This window comes from Rhinolophus sinicus, chromosome 14, assembly GCF_057876585.1.
Source record: "Rhinolophus sinicus isolate RSI-liver-muscle chromosome 14, RSI-T2T, whole genome shotgun sequence".
In the NCBI taxonomy this organism is placed as follows: domain Eukaryota; kingdom Metazoa; phylum Chordata; class Mammalia; order Chiroptera; family Rhinolophidae; genus Rhinolophus; species Rhinolophus sinicus.
Genome location: NC_142514.1, coordinates 16,703,996 through 16,727,881, shown reverse-complemented (window position 1 = coordinate 16,727,881; position 23,886 = coordinate 16,703,996). Strand labels below are relative to the sequence as shown.

At 38.3% G+C, this 23,886-nt stretch overlaps 1 protein-coding gene across 4 annotated transcripts in view; it reads right to left on the bottom strand.

Annotated features, from left to right (window-relative positions):
• Positions 1-1,038: 1,038 nt before the first annotated feature.
• The window catches only part of RCAN3 (regulator of calcineurin 3), a 31,370-nt gene continuing 8,522 nt past the window's right edge, over positions 1,039-23,886 (bottom strand). For all 4 annotated transcript variants that reach the window (XM_088790534.1, XM_088790535.1, XM_088790536.1 and 1 more), the window contains 3 exons: positions 8,584-8,757; positions 7,085-7,256; positions 1,039-6,072 (listed from right to left, as the gene is read on the bottom strand). In XM_088790534.1, coding sequence (XP_088646660.1) covers positions 5,888-6,072; positions 7,085-7,256; positions 8,584-8,757 — 531 coding nt within the window. In that variant the 3' untranslated portion in view covers positions 1,039-5,887. The remainder of the gene's footprint in view (positions 6,073-7,084; positions 7,257-8,583; positions 8,758-23,886) is intronic.

Genomic DNA, 23,886 nt, shown 5'->3' with positions numbered 1-23,886 from the left:
CAGTTGCCGTTATTAGTTGCAGGGGGCGGAGCCCACCATCTCTTGCGGGACTCGAGGAATTGAACCCGCAACCTTGTGGTTGAGAGCCCACTGACCCATGTGGGAATCGAATCGGCAGCCTTTGGAGTTAGGAGCACAGAGCTCCAACCGCCTGAGCCACTGGGCCGGCCCCTAGTTTTATTAAAACAAACACATAACAATTTTAAGAACCTCTGAATCCTTTATTAGGTTGGTGCAAAACAACTGCGGTTTAAAAGGTTGAAAATAATGGCAAAAACCGTAATTGCTTTTGCCCCAACCTAATACATTTTCTCTTGAAAAATTAAAGATTTCAGTGGGACAGACTAGTGGAGTATGGTAGAAAGAACTTGGGACAAAGGCGAGAAACTGAGATTCTATCCAGATGTGTGAATTTGGAAATGCCTCTTTGGTCATCTACTTGTAAAGGTGTGCCTGGGGGGCTGGGGGAGTGTTTTGAACTGTTCTGGTGAGCTCTCACAGGGGTTGGAGGTTGGCGGATGAGCTCTGGGTTAGAGGAGACTTTAGATCCTCACTACCCTCTCCCCCTTCAGAAGGAGCGGCTGTTTATCCCCCCAACCCCCACCTTTTTTGCAATCAGTTTACTTTGGGTTTTATATATAAAATTTCAGTTAAACAAAGAGCAGAGATCCATGGCTTAAAAATCGGTATTAAAAAAACCACTGCACCAGATAACCTCTAGTCATTTCTAGTTTCAATATTTTGATTTGGAGTTTGTTTTTGTTTTTTTAACCAACATAGAAAATAAGCCTTGAACAGCAATAAATTATTTTTAACTGAGGAACAAACCAGGATTGACAACTTTTCTTGGTAAAGAACACACACCATAGTGGCTATTTCCAGGGTCGGCTGTGAGTCACCACCTTTAACTCGGGCACAACACAGCATTAATGTTCAACTGGGAGCTTGTTATAGGAACATCATATTTCACTTTTCTGTCTTTTTTGTGTTATTACCTAAATGTAAGTGATACTTATGGAAAATACTACACACAGAGAATTCAAGTTGTTGAACTGATTAAAAAAACAACAACACTCACTTTATTTTAATTAGCTTTTTAAAAACAAAATTTGTTACAATTAATCACGAAGACTCCAAAAAAATTACATTCTGCTTTTGTCACCTTGATAGGATAAGGAATGTTTAAATGTCCTCAAAATATAGGATAGCCAAAGTTGGCAAGTAACAAACTACTACAAACTATGGATTGTCACTTCAAGCACACTAACATATGGAATACATATATGCAAATTACTGACCAGTTTTTTGAAGTACAATGAATATTCACTATAGTTTATAGTACTAGAAAGGTAACATGCCCTAAAATATAACACAAGGTCACAAACATGTTCAGACAGAATAATAAATTCAATTCCGGGGTTCACTTAAGATAGACCGACAGAGAAACTTTAACTTGGAGGATTTGCACAACACAGCAGAAATGTGAATCAATACTCACTGGGCTCCCGCTTGGGGCTGAGAAGCAGTTGGAAGAGTATGGCACAATAGGATTAGCCACCTTTATCTCTCCTCAGTCCCCAATTTGAGTTAGGAGATTGAGGACTAAACAGGAAACAATATGGAAAAACACATTATCTGCATAGATATAAATCTTCCGTTATGACAAGAATGCACATTCAGTCAAAGCTATGTGTTTACAGGACATGATTTTGTTTCAAAAGGACATGGAGGTTTACAATAGACCCTTGTTTAAATGGGCAGAGATACTTCGACTCAGTCCAAGGTTATTCTTCTTAACCTTGGCCGGAAACTTCTATTTTGAACATGACCGTTTTTATACACATCTTTCCGGTCAGTGAACCTAGCAGTTGTTGCAATTTTTGGTTGCTTTGTTGCTTGTATATTTGGTAATAACAACATGCTCCAAATTATTAACATTTCCCCTGATTCATGGTTAGAGAAAACAACGGCGTGCCACGGAAGATGAGCCGGCTGACCCACACTCCCAGGGGAGTTCAGAAAACAACTGAGCGTTTATCAAATTGTTGCACAAGGGTCATAAACCTTATTCTTTAAACATTTAACTGTCTAAAAGGTGGGTTTCTACAAGGACTTAGCTCCCCAGCTAGGAGGCAACAATTTCCCCAAGTCTTTGGTTCCTTTCTCTTGGCACGTTTCCTTTCATACAGGAAGATGTCCATGCAAATGTGCGAAAAGGAGCCCAGTGAGCGGGAGAAGGAAGACCGACCAAGTTCACCTGTGTGACTGACAGGTGTGCAGTGCAGAACTCTGGAGAAAAGGGGGATACCCAGCAGACAGTGAACCTGATGCACCGAAGAATTTCATACATTTTTCCATTGCTTAATTATGTTTGAGATCTTCCCTTTTACAAATAAAGCCATGGTCTGTAAAAGTGTCTGTATAAAAATATGAAGCACAGTCTTCAATCTTTAATAGGACAGTGTGTCATTCCCCTGCAAACTATTTCAAATCATATTACATCTCATTCTGCTTCATTCGAGTCCCATCTCAAGTAAGACTATCTATATTTTAATCTCATTACTATTAAAATCTAAGAAAGCCCACATAAAATCTCACCATAACTGCTGGCAACCAAGATCCCACTATTTAAGTAGATTCCAATCTCAGTGGTTCAATGATGACAAAAACAAAATAGAGAACATCAAGTTAATTAAAATTACTAAGTCACTGACTTCATCACCTAAGATTTTTCTTATTCATTATATCCAAATAGGAGAAAAATTCTCCCCCTCTAACTTTACTGCTTGTTTATTTTCTCATGACAGGGATTTACTGCCTCTGAGAGTCTCTAAGCGGCTAACGCAAGAAAAAGTGGAAAAAGCACTAGCCTGGGAGTTGGAAATGCCAACTCTAGTTCTTAGGCTGACTTTCCGTGGGCTTTGATGCAAGTCACATCACCTCAGTTTTCGAATCTGTGTGACATCAGGATTAGATACACTGTATGTTTTCCAAAGTCACCTTCAGCTCTGTAATTGAGATTCTGAGAAATCAAAACTTTTCACTTTATAGCACATTTTTTAAACGATGAAATTAATGTGAAAGGGAAACAAAAACGACTGTTTTCTAAAACAATGAAAGTGTTGTGCCTGATTTCTATCTTCCAGTATCTCTCTGATTCAAACATCTCATAAATCACAATGTTCTATGTAAACTTTTAGGTTGAACTTGAAAGTTCCTAGTAGCTTTTATTTGGCTTTTAATTATTGATAGGTTTCAGTATATAACATTTTGAGGAAGCAGAATGTGAACAGACTAGTTTGCTTTCCACCTGATTTTCAGCTCTTCAAGGCAAGGGAACTGTTATCATTTCTGCCTCTTTAGCACCTTAAACTAGAAGATGCTCACACTAGTACACTTTTTAAATGGATTTATTTCTGGTTTCATCAGGTGGGTATGTTGAAAGAACCTAGGACATAGGTTCTGCCAACTCTCCTTATTAAGTGTGATAATTTTCTCATCCTTCACAAATGTTTTCTCCCAACACAAAGCCTCATTTTCTTTCCTCCCAGTTGTCTAAATAATTTGATTCCCAAGAAGAGGTTATGATTTTTGAAGAAAACATGAATATTAGAGTTAAATCTAAGTAATAACTCAATATCAAAGAAAAAAATGTAGATAACCTTGTTAAAAGAAACTAAAATAAAAAGATATGTTAGAATCATTTCTTACAAAATGGTTACATGAACTGGATATAAAAGACAAAAAAGGATAGAGACCGTAATACTTGTTGAGACGCTAATTTCACAAGATTAAAAAGTTAATGGGCATTTAGTGGTTTTTCTTTTAGAGTTAATCTTATGGAAATATTATACTAGAAAGGATGGAAATATTAATGTTCCCCATTCAGAAAAGTTTAATACATATTAATTAATTATATATTAAATAATATATATGTTTAATTTTGGTTTAAGTTTTTCTTCAATTCATTCAATGCTCTTAAAAAAAAGAACAAGAAAAATTCAGGTAATTTGCACTGCTTGACTTTTAAAAAAGTTTCATATGTTATGGATAGAATACTCTTTAACTGGAAGGTAGAAGGAAAGCTAAGCCAAATAATAAAACACCATGGATTTTGATCACTTAGAGAATTACAGTGAATAAGTATTATCTAAATAAAAGGAACTGTTGAAAATAAATAGATTTTTTGGCTTACAGAGTCCAATCTGCAATGATAAGTTAGTACAACCAGATAAGATTAAAAACTGGCAAAATGCTGAATTTAGTGGCTATCCGTTAATCGCCAAATGTGATGATCTGAATTTAGTAAACTGCTTATGGAATCACAAATTTTAACTGAATTTACATTGAGGCTTAAGCAGTCAGTGGTAGATATATATAGTCAAGGAGAGTTTATCACCTCAGAGTACTTCAAGGCAAGGAAAATACAAAAAACTCCCCCCCCCCACAATATATTTTAAGTCCTCAGAAATAAATTCTACCAGAATAAGAACATCTAAACCACAAAAACATGTTACCAAAAATGTACAGACACCATGGCCTGAATTTCTGCATTTCTCTCTTTGTGGTGGCAGCCACACTGGTGTGTTAGTCCGAACTCCTATGTGCGAACCTTCACATACATCCCAGGGCGCTCCGGACACTCGCCGTACAAAGAAAACAGCAATGTGAGCAGACAATCAAGCATTCTTAGTTATGAGACTTTTCTATAAAAAAAGGCCTTCAAAGCCTGAATAGACCCCAAAGGGTTAAAAAAGATGCCTGCTTCTACTTTAGGAGGTTCAACTATACACTTTGAAACCTAAGTGAGAAACAATTCCGTTATAGGGAAAAATGCCTACTGTAAGCCAGGGTAAAAAAACTCACCAAAAATCAAAGTCTCATTAAAGGATCTCCCCTATCTTTCCCTAATTCATAGAAATGGAGTATGTGTGACTTTTCTTTCAAAGCAAGCCAAAAAAATGTTTAAATGGACAACTTTTAAATAGTCTAGAAAATCTTAGCATTACCTTTTCTAACACAAACATGGAAGGCATAGAAAAACTCAACGGGTGGCTGAAGACAGCTTGGTATGCATGCGATAGGCTAGAAATGGTCACAAGTGGCAAGTTACAGTAGCCACCTGTCACTCAGTCATGCTCACCGGCAATATGTCCCCCTTCCCAAGTCACAGTTGTTTCTCTGGGAAGGGACGCCGCCTTACGACAGTGGTGTGGGCATCACCCTCCTGACTTCCAAGTAGGAAACCAACACGCACGTAGATTTGTGCCATTTGATTCTGACAGTCAAGGTGAGTTTGGCATTTCTTCCCCAAAGCTAAAGGAAAAAAATACTTGCGAAAAATGATTTTCTATGCATTAGTTTCTATTTCAGGTTTCTTTTCGTGCAAAAAAATTTCATGTATACTGAATAACAATTCACCTTTCATCAAGAGATTAGTTAGAAGCTATTGTTACTAGTACAAAAATACCCACACACGATTATTAAAATTGTAACACTACTTTTAAATTTATAAAAATGGTACTGCATGTGGTGACTCTAGTTTTAATTTTTGGGTACCCCATGTTACACGGAATCATGGAAATGAACATTCTGGAGGGAGTCATTTTCCTAATTTGCTACTGTTTAAAAATGCTCAAGTGATGCCACGCGTTGGGGATAATCCTTGAATTTAAAGTGCTGTTCAGAATATCAGTTAAAATTTTGAACAGGTACCATCAGCCTCTACACTGCCCTGTCCACGGTGCAGGCTCGGGGCACACCTGTGCCTTATTCACTCCTCACCTCACCTCACCTCCACTCTTAGCAGCCACACACCAGCAGGGGGGGCATGGATCCCCACAACTGCCGCCCACCTGGCAGCTGCCTCGCACCACAGCCAGGGGCCTCACAGCACACAGTCGAAGGTCTGGGGCTCCCCCACGGCGGTGGTGGGAGGCTCAGGGCGCTTTGTCTGCGTAATTTTCTGTTTGGGGTTTTTTGTGTCTTCTTCCTCTTCAGTTTCACTTTCGCAGACGTGAACCACCACACTTGGTGTCGACTCAGTTCCTGCATGAAGTTCGTATTTCTCTCCTGTGGAGATACATAGCAAAAATAAATGGTTGTTTAGTTTGTTTTGTTTTTTGTCTCTGGAAATTTCTTGTTCTATTCATGTTTTAATTGCTGATTATTGGTTTTTAAATCTTTAAATCCTATGTCAGAGTACTTTACCTTGTTTTGGCATCAGGGCTATGATCCTAATTAAGGTTTTTAGGCAGTTTTGCCATTTCAAGAAATAAGCCGGTGACGAGCACTGAGATCTTGGGAATAAAAATGTAAATACTATTTACTGTTCTGCCAACAGTACAGGGTGAATCTGCTTAACTTCAGAATGGTTTTCCCTTGGGAGACACGTGTAATGTTCCAGGCAGCACTGGCAATCTCTATATTATAGAAACTCAGACATCCAAGATGTCTAAAACAACCTCTAATGTTTAAAACAACACCAAGCCACTTGCCCTCAAAATGACTCTTGTATCCCCTATGACATAACATTGTCTTAGGCGGACAACTAGTCTGAACCAGCAATGAATGGCACTGATTTCTTTTATTATTTTAAAGGGATGAGAGAGTAAGAGAAATCAAAGAAGGAAAAGTAGCAATAAAAAATAAATATAAGAATTTGGAAGAGATGACATGGTATCACCACCAATTCCTTGAAATAGAGAAGTTGTCTGCCTGGAACTTTGATGGGGCGAGAGGAGAAGGCAACTCATAACACTACAGCCTGTTATGTACTAATAGAATTTGTAGCAGTAAAAACTGCAGTTACATTTACTGAGTATTATGCATGTATCATTTAATCCTATAACGACACTGAAAGGTAGCTATTATGATCCCTTTTTCATCTATGAGAAAACAGAGGCTGAGAAGATTGACACTAAGTAACTTGCTCAAGATCAAATGCTAGAATTTGAACCCAGGTCTGTGTGACTTCATCCTCCACTCTGATCATGTTGCCAAAGTGGCCAGAACACAAATTACTGAATAGTCTTCAATATAAAAGTTCCTTGGGAAAAAAACAGGAAAGATAGATGTTTGTTACCTGGTCCCAATTTGGAAACAGCACAGAGTAAATCGTAATTTATAACAGGCATTGCGTCTTCACCCTGCTTCCACCCCACAGGAGGAGATGACGGAGGGGAGATGAGGAACTGTTTGACCGGCTGGGGAGGCAGCAGATAGGATTTGTCCCGTGTTTCACTTGACACCTGTACCTGCAGGGAAGGAGACACTCAAAGTTTGCGACCAGGCTTTTTTGTCATTTTCATCTTTACCTTAACTGTTACATCTCTTTGGAGAAAATGAAAAATTCCTCTTTAACAGTTTACATGTCCCAGTGGTTGGGTCTGGGTCTGTTTAGTTCACCACTGAACACTTGGTGCATAGCACAGAGCCCAACACGAGTTAGGTGCTCAGTAAATAATAGCTGAATGAAAAAAATAAATTGATGAATAGATGAATGAACAATGAATGGCCATAAGCACTAAATTCCAATTTTAGAAGAGATTAGGTTATACGGTCCCCATCTCAACCAACTTCACCAAGAAATGTCCAGACATTTTTCATTTGGAATGTGAGACAACAAACCTCTTTTTCTTTCTTTTTAATTCAAAACTAAGACCAAGAAAAAGAAATTATTTTGAAAAATAACAGAGTGCATTTAATACATAAGACCTAATGCCTTCATTTCACCAATTCTTCCAAGAAGACACTGGTTTCTCAGTCACATTCATGAATGAGTAAGTATAGCCAATTTTTTTTTTTAATGGTTACCTATAGGGGAGTGGGGTGGGAAGGTTTTACAAGGATTAGTAATGGGAGTGTGGCTTCTCTGAGTAACTTTTTAAAAAGAAATTTTATTGGGGAGTTTTGGGGAACTGTGTGTTTTTCCAGGACCCATCAGCTCCAAGTCAAGTCATTGTTTTCAGTCTAGTTGTGGAGGGCGCAGCTCACTGGCCCATGTGGGAACCGAACTGGTGACATTCGTGTTATGAGCACATGCTCTAACCGAGCCAACCAGCCGCTCAGTATAGCCAATTCTTGGTGATCCTCTGCAATTTCAAAGTCTAACACAGCCTTTGGTACAGGGCTCTGCCACCCCCCTTGTCAACCTTTACGCCAGCAGCCATTCTCAATGGGGTGTCTCATATAGATCACAGAACACAGAAATGGTTTCAGAGACTATTTTCTCAACACTCCCAAGCGTGTTACATCATGAGTGCCATTCTCGATGTCAGAAGAAAAGCTAATTCACGGATCTTAAGCTGTTAGGGCTTAACCCTCATGAAACACCAGTTGAGGAAAGCTGCCAGAAAAATAAATTTCTTTAACTATTAGTCTTAGCAACACTAAGTTAGGAGGGTAAAGCTGTTTAATAATATATAGATCTGTGAAATAAAGGCAAACGTATTTTTACATTATTTGCTGATTGGGACTGTTCATGTCAGACCTCTAACAGAACACAGAAAATGGAGAACTGATAACATTGTTGGGTGGAGAAAAACAAGTTTAGAAAATAGCGTCCCTTGCCCGACAAAGTACCTGTGCAAAATACAGCTTCAGCTTCTTCCCGTTGAAGTCTGTTTCGTGCAGTTCTATTCGAGCTCTTGCTGCCGCTTCAGGTTTGCTGAAATTTATTCGGACTCTTCTAAAGCTTTTAAACAACTGAAATGTAACCTGGTCATCATAGATGGTGAAAAGGGCTTCAAATCTCTCCTACAAATTGAGGAGCAGCAGGGCAGAGAGAATGGAAGGAGGGGGGAAAAAAGAAAAACCTTTAAGAAAAGGAAATTTAAATCATTAAGTATAAGCAACGGGATAGAAGTCATTATGATTTGCCAAAAAAGCATACTTTTCTTGCAGTTATACAAGAGGCATCCTGTTCGTCATATGCAGTTTGCACTTATCTTAAAAGTAACTTTATTAAATATTGTATAGATTCAAATTGTAAAATAAATGTGAAGTATTATAAAATAAATGTAAGGTATGAAAAATGATACATTCCAATTATAGAACAAGGTCATTACTACTATTTGGAAGTCCCCAATGTGCTACATGTTTCTTCTTCCATTCCATTCCTTTCCTTCAAAGTCACCATTTCTGGAATTCTGTGCTTACCATTTCCTTGCTTTTACGTTTTCTTTTTTTAACTTTTATTTTAAGTGTGTTTTTCCAGGATCCATCAGCTCCAAGTCAAGTTGTTGTTTCAATCTAGTTGTGGAGGGCGCAGCTCACAGTGGCCCATGTGGGGATCGAACCGGCAACCCTGGTGTTACGAGCATGGTGCTCTAACCAATCGAGCTAACCGGACACCCCCTTCTTTATGGTTTTTCATTTGTATCTCTAAAGATTTATTCATGTTGTATGTATTCTTCAAGAACTTATCTTACTTTACATTTTGTTCCTAAGTTCTTCCTTCTTGCTGTCTGTAAATCACCCCTTTTCACTGCTCTATGGTATTCCTTGTAGAGTCATGCCAGGATTTATCTAATGCAGTTGGAAGTTGGGCTCCCTCCAGTTTTTTTGCTCCTACAATGCTATGAACATCCTTGGTACATTGTGTGTCTCTGGTGTACATACTACAAGTGGAATTCCTGAGCCTCGGAGATGGCACATCTTTAATTTCCATAGATAATGCCAACTAGTTTTCCAAAGTCTTTATACCAATTTAGTCTCCAAGAGCAGATGTGTTCTAGTTGCTTCACATCTTTGCCAACACTTAATACAAACCTTTATGTTTTTATTAATGTGAGGTAGGGGATACGAAATGGGCTCTGACTTTGGCTATAGTTCGCAATCCTCAGAATAATAATGAAGTTGAGACTCTTCATGCTTATTGGCCATTCGGGATTTGTTTGTTACCTTTTTAATGTCTCATTTATTTTCACTATGATCAGAGGAGATTATACGTAGTAATACCAATCTTTTAACATGTTTAAGATTTGCTTTGTCCGGTCATCAATTTTCATAAATCTTCTATGTGTGCTTAAAAAGAGTATGTTTTTTATAGCTGTTGGGTAAAGCACTGGAAATATGTATAGCGTATTAAGCTCGTGTTTATTTATTGAATTTTTTAAGAGTTTATTTGAGCCAAACTGATGACATATGCCAGGGAGCAAGATATCAAATGTTCCTACGCTCGTGTTTTTTAGAAGTTCTATATGTATACTAATTTTTTGGGGGGTGGAAGGGTCTATTTCAACTATTTATTGCCAAGAGAGGTCTGTTAAAATCTCCCACTAATTAGGTAGATTTTTTTTTTTTTTTTTTTTTGTAATTGGGTCATTTTTGCTTCATATATATTATATATTTTAAAGTTATGTTGTATTATCATGTACATACGAGTTCAAAATTGTTTTCTCTTCCTGGTGAACTGAATCTTTAATCATTAGGTAGCAGCCGTACTTATCTCTCTAGGAATGCCTTTTGCCTTTGCCTTCAAGTCTTATATTAATACAGCTGATATAGCTTTCTTTTGGTTATATATTGCATGGAACTGAATTTCCAGTCTTTACTTCTAATCTTTATGTATCCTTATGTTTTAGATACACCTCATAAAAAGAATGTGTGTGTGTGCAAGAGGGGGTAAGTAAATCCAGTTTAAACAATCACTGTCTTTTAATAGGAGGAATTAGTCCATCGTTGTGATTACTGACATTTTTGGATGTCTACCATCTTATTTTATCTAGTTGTCTCAGATTTTCTATATTCATGTTCTCTTTGTCTTCTTTTCAATTGATTTCTTTTTCTGCTCCCCACTCTGCATGAAATTTCTATGAAAGATACTAATGTGCATCTAGCACCTTCTTTCAAGATACCTAGGATCCTGTACCATAGTTCTTTTTTTACAAAGGCAAAACAATAAAACCTTTTTTCTTAAGGTTCATTTGGGAGTATGCAGTTCCACAAAAATGGCATTTTGGTAAAAAGTAAAATTAGATTATATATGCCCCAAGGACTTTAGATGGAATAGAGCAGAAAAGGAGCAATATTTGAATCATTATGAGGCTGAGGAAAAAAAATTGTTCTTTTCCCATTTGTTAATGAATTGAGATAATAATAAACCTAACTTCAATTACCAGAAGAATAGTAACATTAAATTTTCTTTACTAGTCACTTTTATGCAATAGTTTAATAAATGAAATGTAACAACATTCTCTGTACGGTTAGAAATATTCCTTATGCTTGCCAATGGTAACAATAAAAGGAACCGATAAATTTGCTTTGTTTTTGGTCTATGGGAAGATCTTCCAATTACCTGCTGACATGAAGTGAAAATCATATATCCCTCATTTATTAACTTCTCTCAATTTGATTATTTACCTACCACTTTGCAATATTTCTCCAGGTTGATAAAAATGATTTGTGCACAAATATTTATATCTCTCATGATTTAGAATAGAAAACATCTTAGGAAATAGAAAAATAATTTCCTAAGAATTATTTTTGTTCATCATTTGAAAAAATATATATTAAGCAACCAACTGCATGCGAGACTGTGCTAAATGCTGGATTTCCAATGTACTACAAAGGGAAGTGAACTTTAAGATCAATCCTGTTCTCAGCTACTGTATTATTTCTACATTATTGGAGTAATATGGACAAATACAGTATTATATAGTTAAGGATTTTAAAACAGCATATCAATTCTTAAAAAGAAATATAAACATGAATATATTAAATACTTATTAGTATTTCCAGGCACATTTCAGTTTCCCCAGCACCCATTTCAAAGATGGCTGGCTTTATCACTTTTAAAAAAATTAGAGGGGGCCGGCCCGGTGGCTCAGGCGGTTAGAGCTCCGTGCTCCTAACTCTGAAGGCTGCTGGATCGATTCCCACATGGGCCATGGGCTCTCAACCACAAGGTTGTCAGTTCAACTCCTCGAGTTCCGCAAGGGATGGTGGGCTGCGCCCCCTACAACTAGAAAATGGCAACTGGACCTGGAGCTGAGCCGCGCCCTCCACAACCAAGACTGAAAGGACAACAACTTGAAGCTGAACGGCACCCTCCACAACTAAGACTGAAAGGACAACAACTTGACTTGGAAAAAAGGCCTGGAAGTACACACTGTTCCCCAATAAAGTCCTGTTCCCCTTCCCCAATAAAATCTTTAAAAAAAAAAAATTAGAATTGAGATTTTGTGAAATTCCATTTAATTCTTGTTAGATGTTTACTAAGTAAATGTTAAAAAAAATTCTCCCACGAGATTGTTAAGAAATGTCGACATTGAACACAATGGAAACAGAAACTAAGAAAGAACTAAAATTAAGCAAGGTTTATGAAATATTAGTTTTGTAATTCTGTCCATTAAACAGTTTTCCTTGCCCAGGGTAAAAGGACCACGTATTTATTCCTAATTCCCCTCAATGAATGTTTCATAGCAACAGTAACACACGCTATCTTGCAAACTACACAGCTACTTGATAATCACACCCTTATTTCCTTTCAAAACAATTTTTTTCTTATCATTAACATTTTTTTTAATCATAAATGTCTTGTCCTTTCTAGAACCACTCTCTGTTCCCCATCCCAAAGCAGAGATAGTGAGGTTTGTCAGTTTCACTGAGGAACAAACTATGAAAACAATTTTGCTACATCTCTCTGCCTTGGACTGAAAAAACCAGAAGCACCCACCACTCCTGCACATGAAAAGGGAACAATTTCTTTGAGAAGCGATGATGCTTCAACACATTCAACAGTGAAATTATCTCTGGAGTTCTACGGCAAGAGGTTTTTCACATTCTATGTCTTTCCATCCGAGATAGAAAATTCCATCTCTTCAACATCCAGAGGCTGCAGGTTCACCAATGTCAGAGGCAGTTTCCACTTCTGCCTGGGGATAGGCATGGTGCTGTTGGTTCTCCTCAATATCCCTGCTGACTAAATAGTCCGAGTGGTGGATTTCACTGGCCAGAGAAGACACACGTACTCCTAGGCACGGTGAATTTAAAACCTCTACTTGGTAAGTTGAGCACTTGTGAAAGTTCTGGAACCTAAATTCAGACGTGCTAGAGAGCAGCACACACGAAACTTAAAATCCTTCTATAACCTTTGGTCGATAGCATTTATATCGCCTTCAACACCTTTCCAGATCAGAAAGAAGCATGGAACCGAATTAAAATTCAAAAAACATGAAATACCGTCTATTCAATATTGATTTTTCTGTTTTAATCGCTACCATGTTCATAAATACAGAGGGTGCCAAAAAAAATGTATACACATTTGAAGGAAGGAAAAAGCTGTATTAAAATTGTATTAGGTGGATGCAAAAGTAATTGCGGTTTTTGCAATTTTTAACCTGTTAAACCACAACTACTTTTGGACCAACCTACTACTCAATATATACCGATAACAAAAGATGATTACAAGTCGCAGTTAACTTCTGCAATTACAAGAGGTACTTAAAGTGGTCACCATCAGCATAAACTGTTCCAACACCACAGCAGAAGCAGCAGGACTTGCTGTGCGAGGCCTCCCAGATCTTCCCTTGTGCACGTCACACACAGCACCATGCGTGTCAAACTTATCACAAATGCGTGCAACTGTTAGGTGTGTTGGTGGTTCTATTGCATACTCACGCCTCCAATGTCGTACTACAACGTTCTCGAATTTCAAATACCACTTCAAAATGGTCTTGTGGCCCTGGAACGACAACTGTGCTTCCACCATTTTGACTGTCCTGTCACATGGTGATGCCACTTTTGAGTGAACGTCATACTACACATTGCCACCATAATTCAACTTCGAAAAGTAATACATAGATAACATCTCTTAAAATGTGCACTTATTTTTTTGGCACCCCTTGTATATACTCTGCCTTATTGGAACATGAATTCTTAAAGGGCTATGATTTCCGCCCCCAAACCTAGACTATTCCCTTTACCATGTATAAGAAAGTGGTCAAACCAATGATGAATCATTTTTGACGGGCATAAACTACAGACTGGTACTAGGATGGGGATGGAAATATTCCTGATTAGAGTGTTGGTTACATAAGCAGATACTGTCAAAATGCACCAAATTGCATACTTAAGATATGTACATTTCACTAGGCGAGTTTTGCCAAATTAAAAAAAAAAGATGAGGGAGACTGAGAGAAGGGCTGGGGTGAGTTGGCTACAGTGCAGGCTGAAAAGACAGGGAGCATCTGGGCGTCACCACTGCTGAGCGCGTGCAGCCGCGGATCTGGGGGCGGAGCACGGTAAGGTGGCTTTGGTCAGCTACTATTTTTCCATCTCCAATTAGGACATCACATTGCTAGGACTAATTGCTAGTGGGACAATTGCTAGGAGTAATTCTGGTTATAGAACTGTCTCCCTTTTCCCTGAGGCTAAACTGGAAAAGATCTATGACTGCTTATATAGAAGATGTGTGCACAACACAGAAGTCATTTTCAAGCAGTCTGGCGGCCACTTGCTGGCCTCAAAACACCTGAAAAACCAGCCTGCCTTGTAAGGAGGGGAATGAGATCTGCAACCATAGCTACCACCCAATTACATTAGTAGTTAAGCTGATTTGGCAGCAGCCAGGGTGTCTACCAGAAGAGTCTCTCGCTCTCTCTCTCTCTCTACACACACACACACAATTCAAGATACAAAGGTACTGCACTCAGTCAGTGATACTCAAACCCTGTAACCCAGCGGTAAACAAGAACACTTCTGAATTGGGTTTTCTGGGGTCTAAAGGAGAGGTACCATCTTCAATACGTAACTGTGAGAACTTCTAATGAGATCCCCGCGCTTGACAGTCCCCAAGCAAAAGCAATGGCTTTTTTTCCTTTTTCTTTTCAGCCTAACGGTTGTTTTGGTTGTTTACTGAAAAGAGCAAAGAAGCCAGAGGAACAGATTACAAAGCCCCCTGGAGGAAAGAGCAGATGGAACAAAACTGGGGAACGCAGACACATGGTGAAAAGCAGAGAATTCTGTCTTTTGCTTAACATGTCCAATCACTACCCCGCTGAGCTGGTTGATGGGCACCTTGAAGAGGCAGTGAGGTAACAGGTGGGCAATCACCTATCCCAAGACGCAAGATGGTCCACCAAAACTTCAAGTTTGCAAACTCATTTAGTCATGGGGCTCAAACATAGTTCTGATCTAAGACATCAGAGGGGGAGAGAAACCATACAAGTGAGTGCTTGCTCTGAAAACCATGTACATTTCCCCAGGAAAAAGAAAACAGTTGCAGTTGCCCAGACTACTGTTCCACATAATTAGGCTTCCGTTATCAAGGTCAGTACCATCTATGCACGCCAGCAGCACGAGGAGATCCATAACTCTGCTCTCCAGGATGCTGACTTGACTGTCCACTTCCTCTTTCTTGTTCTCACAGCGGTGAAGTAGGAAAGATTAGGGAAGTCCAGGTGCAGCTTGAACTTCACGGCCAGCCCCAGGCTTCTCCTGGAGTCAGGAGAATGGCGTATTCCTGCCTGCAGGTGTTTCAATGGCCCAGCGACAATGGCATCAACACCGAGGTCTCTTTTCCTGTGACTCTGGGAACGGAACACTGGCTTTGATGAATATACCAAACCCAAAGGACTGGATTTTTTCATACATTATTGGGACAACTGGCACATCTTGAATGGGGTCTGAGGACTGGAAGGGTGTAATGTATCAATGTTAATTTCCTGAATTTTGTTTTTTCTCCTAGGAGAATGCCCTTGTTCATAAGAAATACATATTGGAGTGTTGGGTGTGAGGGCCATCACCGCTGGCAATTTCCTCTAAAAATGGTAAACGAAACAATAGTTCTTTGTATTGAACCAGTAAAAACTTTTCATATGCATTCCCAATATACTGCACTTGTTTACCTACTTATTTACACACACACTCACACACAAACACACAATGGACATGTTCTGCTGTCCTAATACACCCTGACCTATACAACTTGTAAACATAGAAAGGTAAATCAGATTAGGAAATCACATAGAAAAAGCAGTGTTCCTGAAATTAACTTAGGAAGGTTCAACACAAATGTTGGGGAGTGCTGGTATCCTGCCTGCAGCTGATTTCCCCAGTCTTTTCTTCAGCACATAGTTAATGAACAGCGAGGCTCAAAGGCGGGCGGCTCTGTCAGCCAGCGTGGAGGGGACGCATGTACCTGGGCTTGCTCACTCCTGAGTTAGCCCATCCCACCCAGGGAGCACCGTTTTGGACAGGTTCAAATTGTTAGGATAAATTTCAATTAAATTATAGGAAGCCAAGGATGATTAAATGTTACACTAGTTCTTTCGCATTATTTAGGTCTCACTTCAAATGTTACTTCCTCTGGCTTTCCCTGACCACGCTAGTTATTAGGTTGGTGCAAAAGTAATTGCGGTTTATAAGGTTAAAAATAACTGCAAAAACCGCAATTACTTTTGCAACAACCTAATAAAAATCATTACCTAGCAAGTCACTCTCTATCCCTCTATTTATTTTCTGCGTAGTAATTATTATCTGAATGTCTTATTCACTTGCTTGCCTGTGTTCCATGAGGGCTGGCGCTTCATCCTGTTCACCACTGTCTCCCTAGAACTTGGACCAGTGGCTAGCGCAACGCTCAGTTAAGTATTTGCTGCATACACGAATCAAGGTAGGATGTGGAACCTGCAAACCAGTGGTCTCTGAGAACATGACAGCCAACCTTCATACCGCCCATAATTAAGATACGGAACTACTTAACTAAATGACCTAAAATCCTTTTTACCCCTTGTTTTTGAGACAAAGTATTCCCAATGGAAACTAGAAATATAATCGAAGGTAACTGAAGGTAGCTTTTTCATTTCAAAATCTTGTAACGTATTTGAAAACCCTTAAATGTTACATAATCTGTGTTGTGGCCTGAGGACCCAGTGCTACTCCATGAACTTTGTTACCAGCCTCTGACAAGGTTCAGTACAGACATTGAGAGAAAGCGTCTAGAAACATTTTAGCAAGTTTATAGTGCTGTGACATTCTTACTGTATTTGACTGCGTCAGTCGTTGACAGTTAGCAGAAAAAACCTGGTCCTTCATTAAGAGATAAGGTTGAGACGCATTCATCTACAGTTTATCCAAAAATGCATTAAAAAGTAAAAAAAAATGTTAATTACCAGACTGGCAAAAACTTAAAATTCTGACAATATGAAGTACTGGTGAGGCTGTGGAGCAATGGGAATTCTTACACGTGGCTGGTAGGAATACAGACAGACACAATTAGAGACTATCTGACAGTATCTGCTAAGATGGAAGGAGCACAACCTACAAGCCAGCAACATCAGTCTGGTACAGACCCTGAGACCACCCCCCCCCACACACACACACATACACAGGGTACACAGAACATTTCCAGCATCACTGCTGCAGTAGCAACGTATCAAAAACAACCTAAATGTCTAACAGAGAATGGGTGAATAAATGACGGTATATTTGTAAATTAGGATACTATACAGCAAGTGAAACTGAATATATATTTCAATATGGATTAACCGTACAGATATGGGTAAAGAACGTATACAATTATGCCATTTATACAAAATTTAAAATAACATCAAATACTATGTATTTCACTAGTGTTTTAATTTTTAGTGGACAGATCCTGCACATAATGTTAGATTTCTGTTTGAGTATTTCATGGTACTACTGTAAATAGTAATGTTTTTAAATTTCAAATTCCAAATGTTTATTGCTAGCTCTAACAGTTTTATGTAGATTCCTTTCTAAATAAAAATGTCAACAAAATATAGAGAAAAATTTTAAAATAGTATGCACACACACACACAGTATTAGGATGAATCAGAAGAAATACCAATATTTGACCTACAAATTTAACATTTCAATTTCATATGTTTCAAAGTTAAAGTTGCATGGGAAATGATAAACACTGATTTCAGGATAATGGTGACCTCTAAGGGGAGACATAGGGGGTTCAATTGTATCAGTAAAATTTTGTTTGCTAAACTGCGTGGGCACGTGGGTTTTCTTTATATTAGTCTTTATTCTTTTTTACATAACCTAAAAATTGTCCTTCTTTTTTGAGAGCCTGGGATGGTGCCTCCACACAAGGGGAATAACCAAACTTGAAGTTATTCACTTGTCTTACCTGGGCTCCTTGTCAAAGCAGATGCCAGGACAAGGACACACACTTGAGGAACTTATTTTGGGAAGTGACCCTACAGGACGAGAGTGCGAACAGTGGAACAGGGAAGGAGGGAAAGCCAGTCCTTCCCTCCAGGTTGTGTTATCAAGCTGGCCACCTGTGGGAAACTGGGCTTGAACCTGCTAGAAGCCTCAGAACTTGTCAGCTTGTCAGAAGAGGAGGGAGTTTTTCACTGGCTTTAGTCTCCCACTGGTCAAGGGATGCTTGGTGAGTTGTTAACTCCTTCACACCCCCATGTCTGCACATGCATCAGTAAGGCTGAGCAACTTCACACAGGCAGCAGAGAAATGCTGGGACAGGGAGATATCCACAGTGCAGCAGAGGCCAGCTGCTCTGAAAAGGTGGGCCAAGAGGATGTAAGTGGGGCAAAAGAGGTGTCCAATGCATACATATTACATACTCAATGTATGCATGCTGTATGTGTACATATACTTCTGTGTATATATAAAAGTATATTACTTATATTTAAAATGTTTTTGTACATTATATATAAAAGCATATTACAAAGAATAACTCAAAAAATGGATTATTTTCTATTGTAGTAAAATATACATAACACAAAATTTACCATTTTAATCATTTTTAAGTGTACAATTCAGTGGCATTAAGTATATTCACACTGTGACCATCACTGTCATCTATCTTCCGAACCTTTTCATCTTCCCAAATTGAAACTCTATCCCTTAAACTATAATTTCCCATTTCCCCTCTCAGTCCAGCCCCTGGCAACCACCATTCTACTATCTCTGTCTATGAATCTGACTGCTCTAGGTGGCTCATGTCATTATTTGTCCTTGTGTCTGGCTTATTTCACTCAGCGAAATGTCTTCCAAGGCTCAACCATGCTGTAGCATGTATCAGAATTTCATTCACTTTTTTTTTAAAGATGCCTTTTATAATTAATTATTTATTATTATTATTTTAAGGAGGACACAGCTCACAGTGGCCCATGTGGGGATCGAACCGGTAAACTTGATGTTGTCAGCACCACGCTCTAATCAATTGAGCTAACGGGCCACCCCTCATTCACTTTTAAGGCTGAATAATATTCCATTGTATGTATACATACTGCATTTTGTTTATTCCTCCATCGGTAACCTGTGGGTTGTTTCCACCTTTTGGCTATTGTGAATTACGTTGCTATAAACATTGGTGCACCAATATCTGTTCGAGTCCCTTTCAATTCTTTCATGTATATACCCAGAAGCAGAATTGCTGGATCATATGGTAACTGCCATACTGTTTTCCACAGCAGCTACACCATTTTACATCCCCACATACACGAGTTCCAACTTCTCCACATGCTTGTCAACAATTGTTTTTTCTTTTTATGGTAACAGCCATCCTAATGGGTATGAAGTGGTATCTCATTGTGATTCTGGGTTATATTTCCCTAATTATTAGTGACGTTGAGCACATTTTTATGTGCTTATCGGCAGTTTATGTATCGTCTTTGGAGAAATGTCTATTCAAGTCCTTTGCCCATTTTTCAATTGGATTTTTATTTTGTTTTTGAGTTTTAGGAGTTCTTTCATATATTCTAGATACTAATCCCTTATCAGATATTGATTTGAACATACTTTCTCTCATTCTGTAGGTTGCCTTTTCACTGTTGATAGTGACCTTTGAGGAATACGTATTTAATTTAGAAGTTCATTTCTTCTGTTGTTGCCTGTGCTTTTGGTGTTGTAGCCAAGAAATTATTGCCAAATCCAACGTCAAGCTCTTCCTTTATGTTTTCTTCCAAGAATTTCATAGTTTTAGCTCTTACATTTAGGTCTTTGATCCACTTTGAATTAATTTTTGTATATGGTGTAAGAGTCCAACTTCGTTCTTTTGCATGTGAATATTCAGTTTTCCCAGCACCATTTGTTGAAAAGACTGTCCATTTCCTATTGAATGGTCTGGGCACCCTTGTTCAAAATCATTTTGACACACAGGCAAGGGTTTATTTCTGGGGTTTCTGTTCTATTCCACTGGTCAATACATCTTTCTTTATGCCAGTATCACATTGGTTTATTTTATTTTTTTTATTTTATGTTTTACTGAGACATAATTGACATGTAAGTACCACACTGTTTTGACCACTATAGCTTTGTATTAAGTTCTGAAAACAGAAAGTATGAGTCCTCCAACTTTCTTCTTTTTGAAGATTGTTTTGGCTTTATGGGGTCTCTTGTGATACTAGTATGAGTTTTAGGATGAGTTTTTCTAAATTGACAAGAAATGTCATCGATTGGGATTTTGATAGGAATTGATTGCATTGAATTTGTAGACTGCTTTCAGTAGTATTGATATCTTAACAATATTAAGTCTCCCAGTCCATGGACACAAGATGTCTTTCTATTTATTTGTTTATTGCCAGAATGTACTACAGGTTCAATTAAACAAATAGCTATTGAAACTTTATTATGTTCTAGGCACTGTTCAAAAAACAGTTCACTGTAACAGAAACATTCTTCCTTTGAATACCCTTTTTCAATTTCCAAATTTAAAACAAATCACTTTTCTCAAAGGATTTACTTCTTCCAGATTGAAGGTTGTGTCAGAAAACACACAACTGATTTAGTCTAAAAACCAGAGAATCAGTGTATTCAGTTAACTTCCAAAGATCATTTAATTTTCTTAAATAATATTTTCTATTCTTTTTGAAGTGGAGGGTTAGAACCAAATGCTTGATAGAAAGATTTATATTGTGCATATGACTGATTACACAGACCACAAAGTAAACTGGGCCCGTGTATCTGGGATCATAATTTCAGATGAAGTCTCCTAAGTACTACTTAACTTCCCTCAGCTTGTAATTCTGTTTCTTCACCACATCACTGCATCACTAATCCTCAACAACCATCTCAGAGAGTCCATTCATTCAACAAACATGTAACAGGTGTTACCCTGCACTGGGAACTGTAGCAGATGCTGAGTGTCACTGATCACAAATCAAGACCAGGAGAGCAAACAGAGGTATCTTCACATACCGCTACCATCATCATTAGAAAAACAACTCAAAATATTCTAGAGTGAGCAGGTCAGTAGAGACAGTTTCAGGGCAGTACTTTGCAAAGGAACTATAATCCAAAAGCCATATGCATCTCTTTATAAAGTCAGTCCTATCTAGAATATTACTTTGCATTAACATTTAACGAGTCCCCTCAGAAATAGACCTAAAACAGAAAGAAGAAAACAGTCCCATTTCTTATATAAAAACCTAAATTGTATTTTGAAAGCCTCTCATGTTCAAATCAGAAGGCTGCTTAATTTTTCCTTACTGTAAGAAAGGGAAAACCGGAGTTGTAAACAAGTCAATAAAATCACACTGGGACAAATCCAAACCTGTTAGAGAAAAATGGGGTCCTAACCCTGTGGTGCTCCTGCTGGGGCTACTGATGAGCTGAGCAGATGCATAAAAACTAACACCCGTGCTGCTGCAGACATAGGAATGAAAGATAAGCCTTCTCCTCAGTTTATTTTTCTTACAGTTTATCATATTCTTTACTTTTCCTTTCCTACCTCACAGACACTATGTTCAAGAAACATTCATGAAAATGTAGAGCCAGAATCTAGCAATCTAAAACAAAGATTCACCTGTACGTGAAAATGGTACCTGTGTTCTTTAGTCTACTGTTCAGAAGGGGGTAAAAGCTCGCTCCAACAATTATAAAGACAAAAACCTTTCAAAGTCAGGAAAAAACCCTTAAAATTCTTTTGAAAATAAAGGACATAATTGCAATAATATTTAATAGGCTTTGTTTTTTTGCACATATGTGGATGATCTGCATACACGGGTTATTCCAGGAGAAATTAAAGCAAAATAAGACATTGGTAGTGAGAAGAAAAATGTAAAGGAAACATTTGATTCTCCTCACATTTTATATCCAACTGATGATCCACATATAACTTTTTTTTATATAAACATTTTAGTTTATAGTTTCAGTTATTACCATTAAGGCTTTATATAAAATTTACTATGACTAAGAATTGTATATAACCGGAAATCCACTGAGCTGCTACTAGAATTTCGCTGATATGATTTCCAACATAAATTTAGGTTAGCTGTAACTTCAAATAGTTTTTAAAATGAAACCCAACAGGAATTCACCACTTTGTCAAGTTAAAAAAGTTTCCAGGCTACAGTTTAAAAAAGTTGGAACAGATAAGATTGTGAAGTTTCTTTTTTTCTTTTAAATTTTTTAAAAAACTTTTATTTATTTAAGTGTGTTTTTCCAGGACCCATCAGCTCCAAGTCAAGTAGTTGTTTCAATCTAGTTGTGGAGGGCGCAGCTCACAGTGGCCCATGTGGGGATCGAACCGGCAACCCTGGTGTTATGAACATCGTGCTCTAACCAACTGAGCTAACTGGCTGCCCCTGTGAAGTTTCTTGAATGAATTCTGATGACTATAACTTTAAGATAAACTAGTAATACATGTGGTTTCTCACAATCAAAAATAAACAAGGCTAATGTAATTATTATATGAAAATTTAGAGCTCTTGGAAGGTATGAGAACATTAGTACGATTTTCAAATTTCTACATTATGACTGAATTGGGGAAGAAAATAGCATTTGTAAACGGAAAAAAACAAACCCAAGATACAAATTGGTGGCTGCATTCCCTCTCCCTTGTCCCATTTCCGGGTCGTCAGCCTCTCCAGGCAGGTTTACTGCAGGAGCATATATGTATTATCTCCTAACTGGCTCCCTGCTTCTAACTCTCCTTCCGCCACTCTGCCATTCACACGTTGTCAGCTGAGTTTTCTAACGTGTAATTCTGATCAACACTCCTTTACTCAGATTATGTACCACAGCAGGGCAAGCTCTTGAGCTTTATAGGATGCCGCGCACTCACCTTTCCAGCCCGATTTCTCTTGACTTTGGCTACATCTCACCTATGCACCAGCCACACAGAACTGCTTGCCACTCCCTGAGGGGGTCCACACTCTGCTAATTCAGCTCTTTTGCTCATTCTGTTCCCTCTGGCCAGAATTCCCTTTCCCTTCCCTGCTAAACTCCTACTCAACTCTCACAGCTCTTCCCAAATGCCATCTCCTCATCAGGTCTTTTAGTCCAGCTGGCTGTGATCCTGTCTCCTCTGACACCCCAATGTACTTTCAAGTGTCTCTAAAGGCTAGTATTCCATCTTACATCAAGTTTCTTGTCATCTCTATTGTAAACCGTCTGAGGCAGGTGCTGTTTTAATTTCTGCTCTGTCCCCTGAAACGACTGGCCCAGTGCCTGACCCAGTGGGGGCACTCGAGTATATACTGAGTCAGACTATATGGAGTTCTGCTTCAAGAAAAGTTACTGGTAGGAAAATGCTTTGAGTGCACAGAGAGAAAATTAAAGGGCCGGTGATAGCATTTTGAGAAAAAAAATCTTAGAACATGCAAAATTTATACCAATGCCAGAAATATTTCAGCTTCTGTAGGACTACGTAGGCTTTTGTGAGGTCATGATGGAAAAATGAACACAGAAAACCTCTCTCTTTCCAGGTAAATAATAAATGAACTAAAGGAGAGTAACCTTTAAAAAATAAACTCAGAGGGTGGCCAGTAAGCTCAGTTGGTTGGAGTGTGGTGCTGGTAGCACAAAGGTTGCTGGTTCGATACCTGCATGGGCCACTGTGAGCTGCGCCTTCCTTAAAAAAATAAATAAATAAATAAACAAACAAATAAATAAACTCAATCATTTTGCCCCAGTCAAACTGAAATAAAACAAATGTTAACA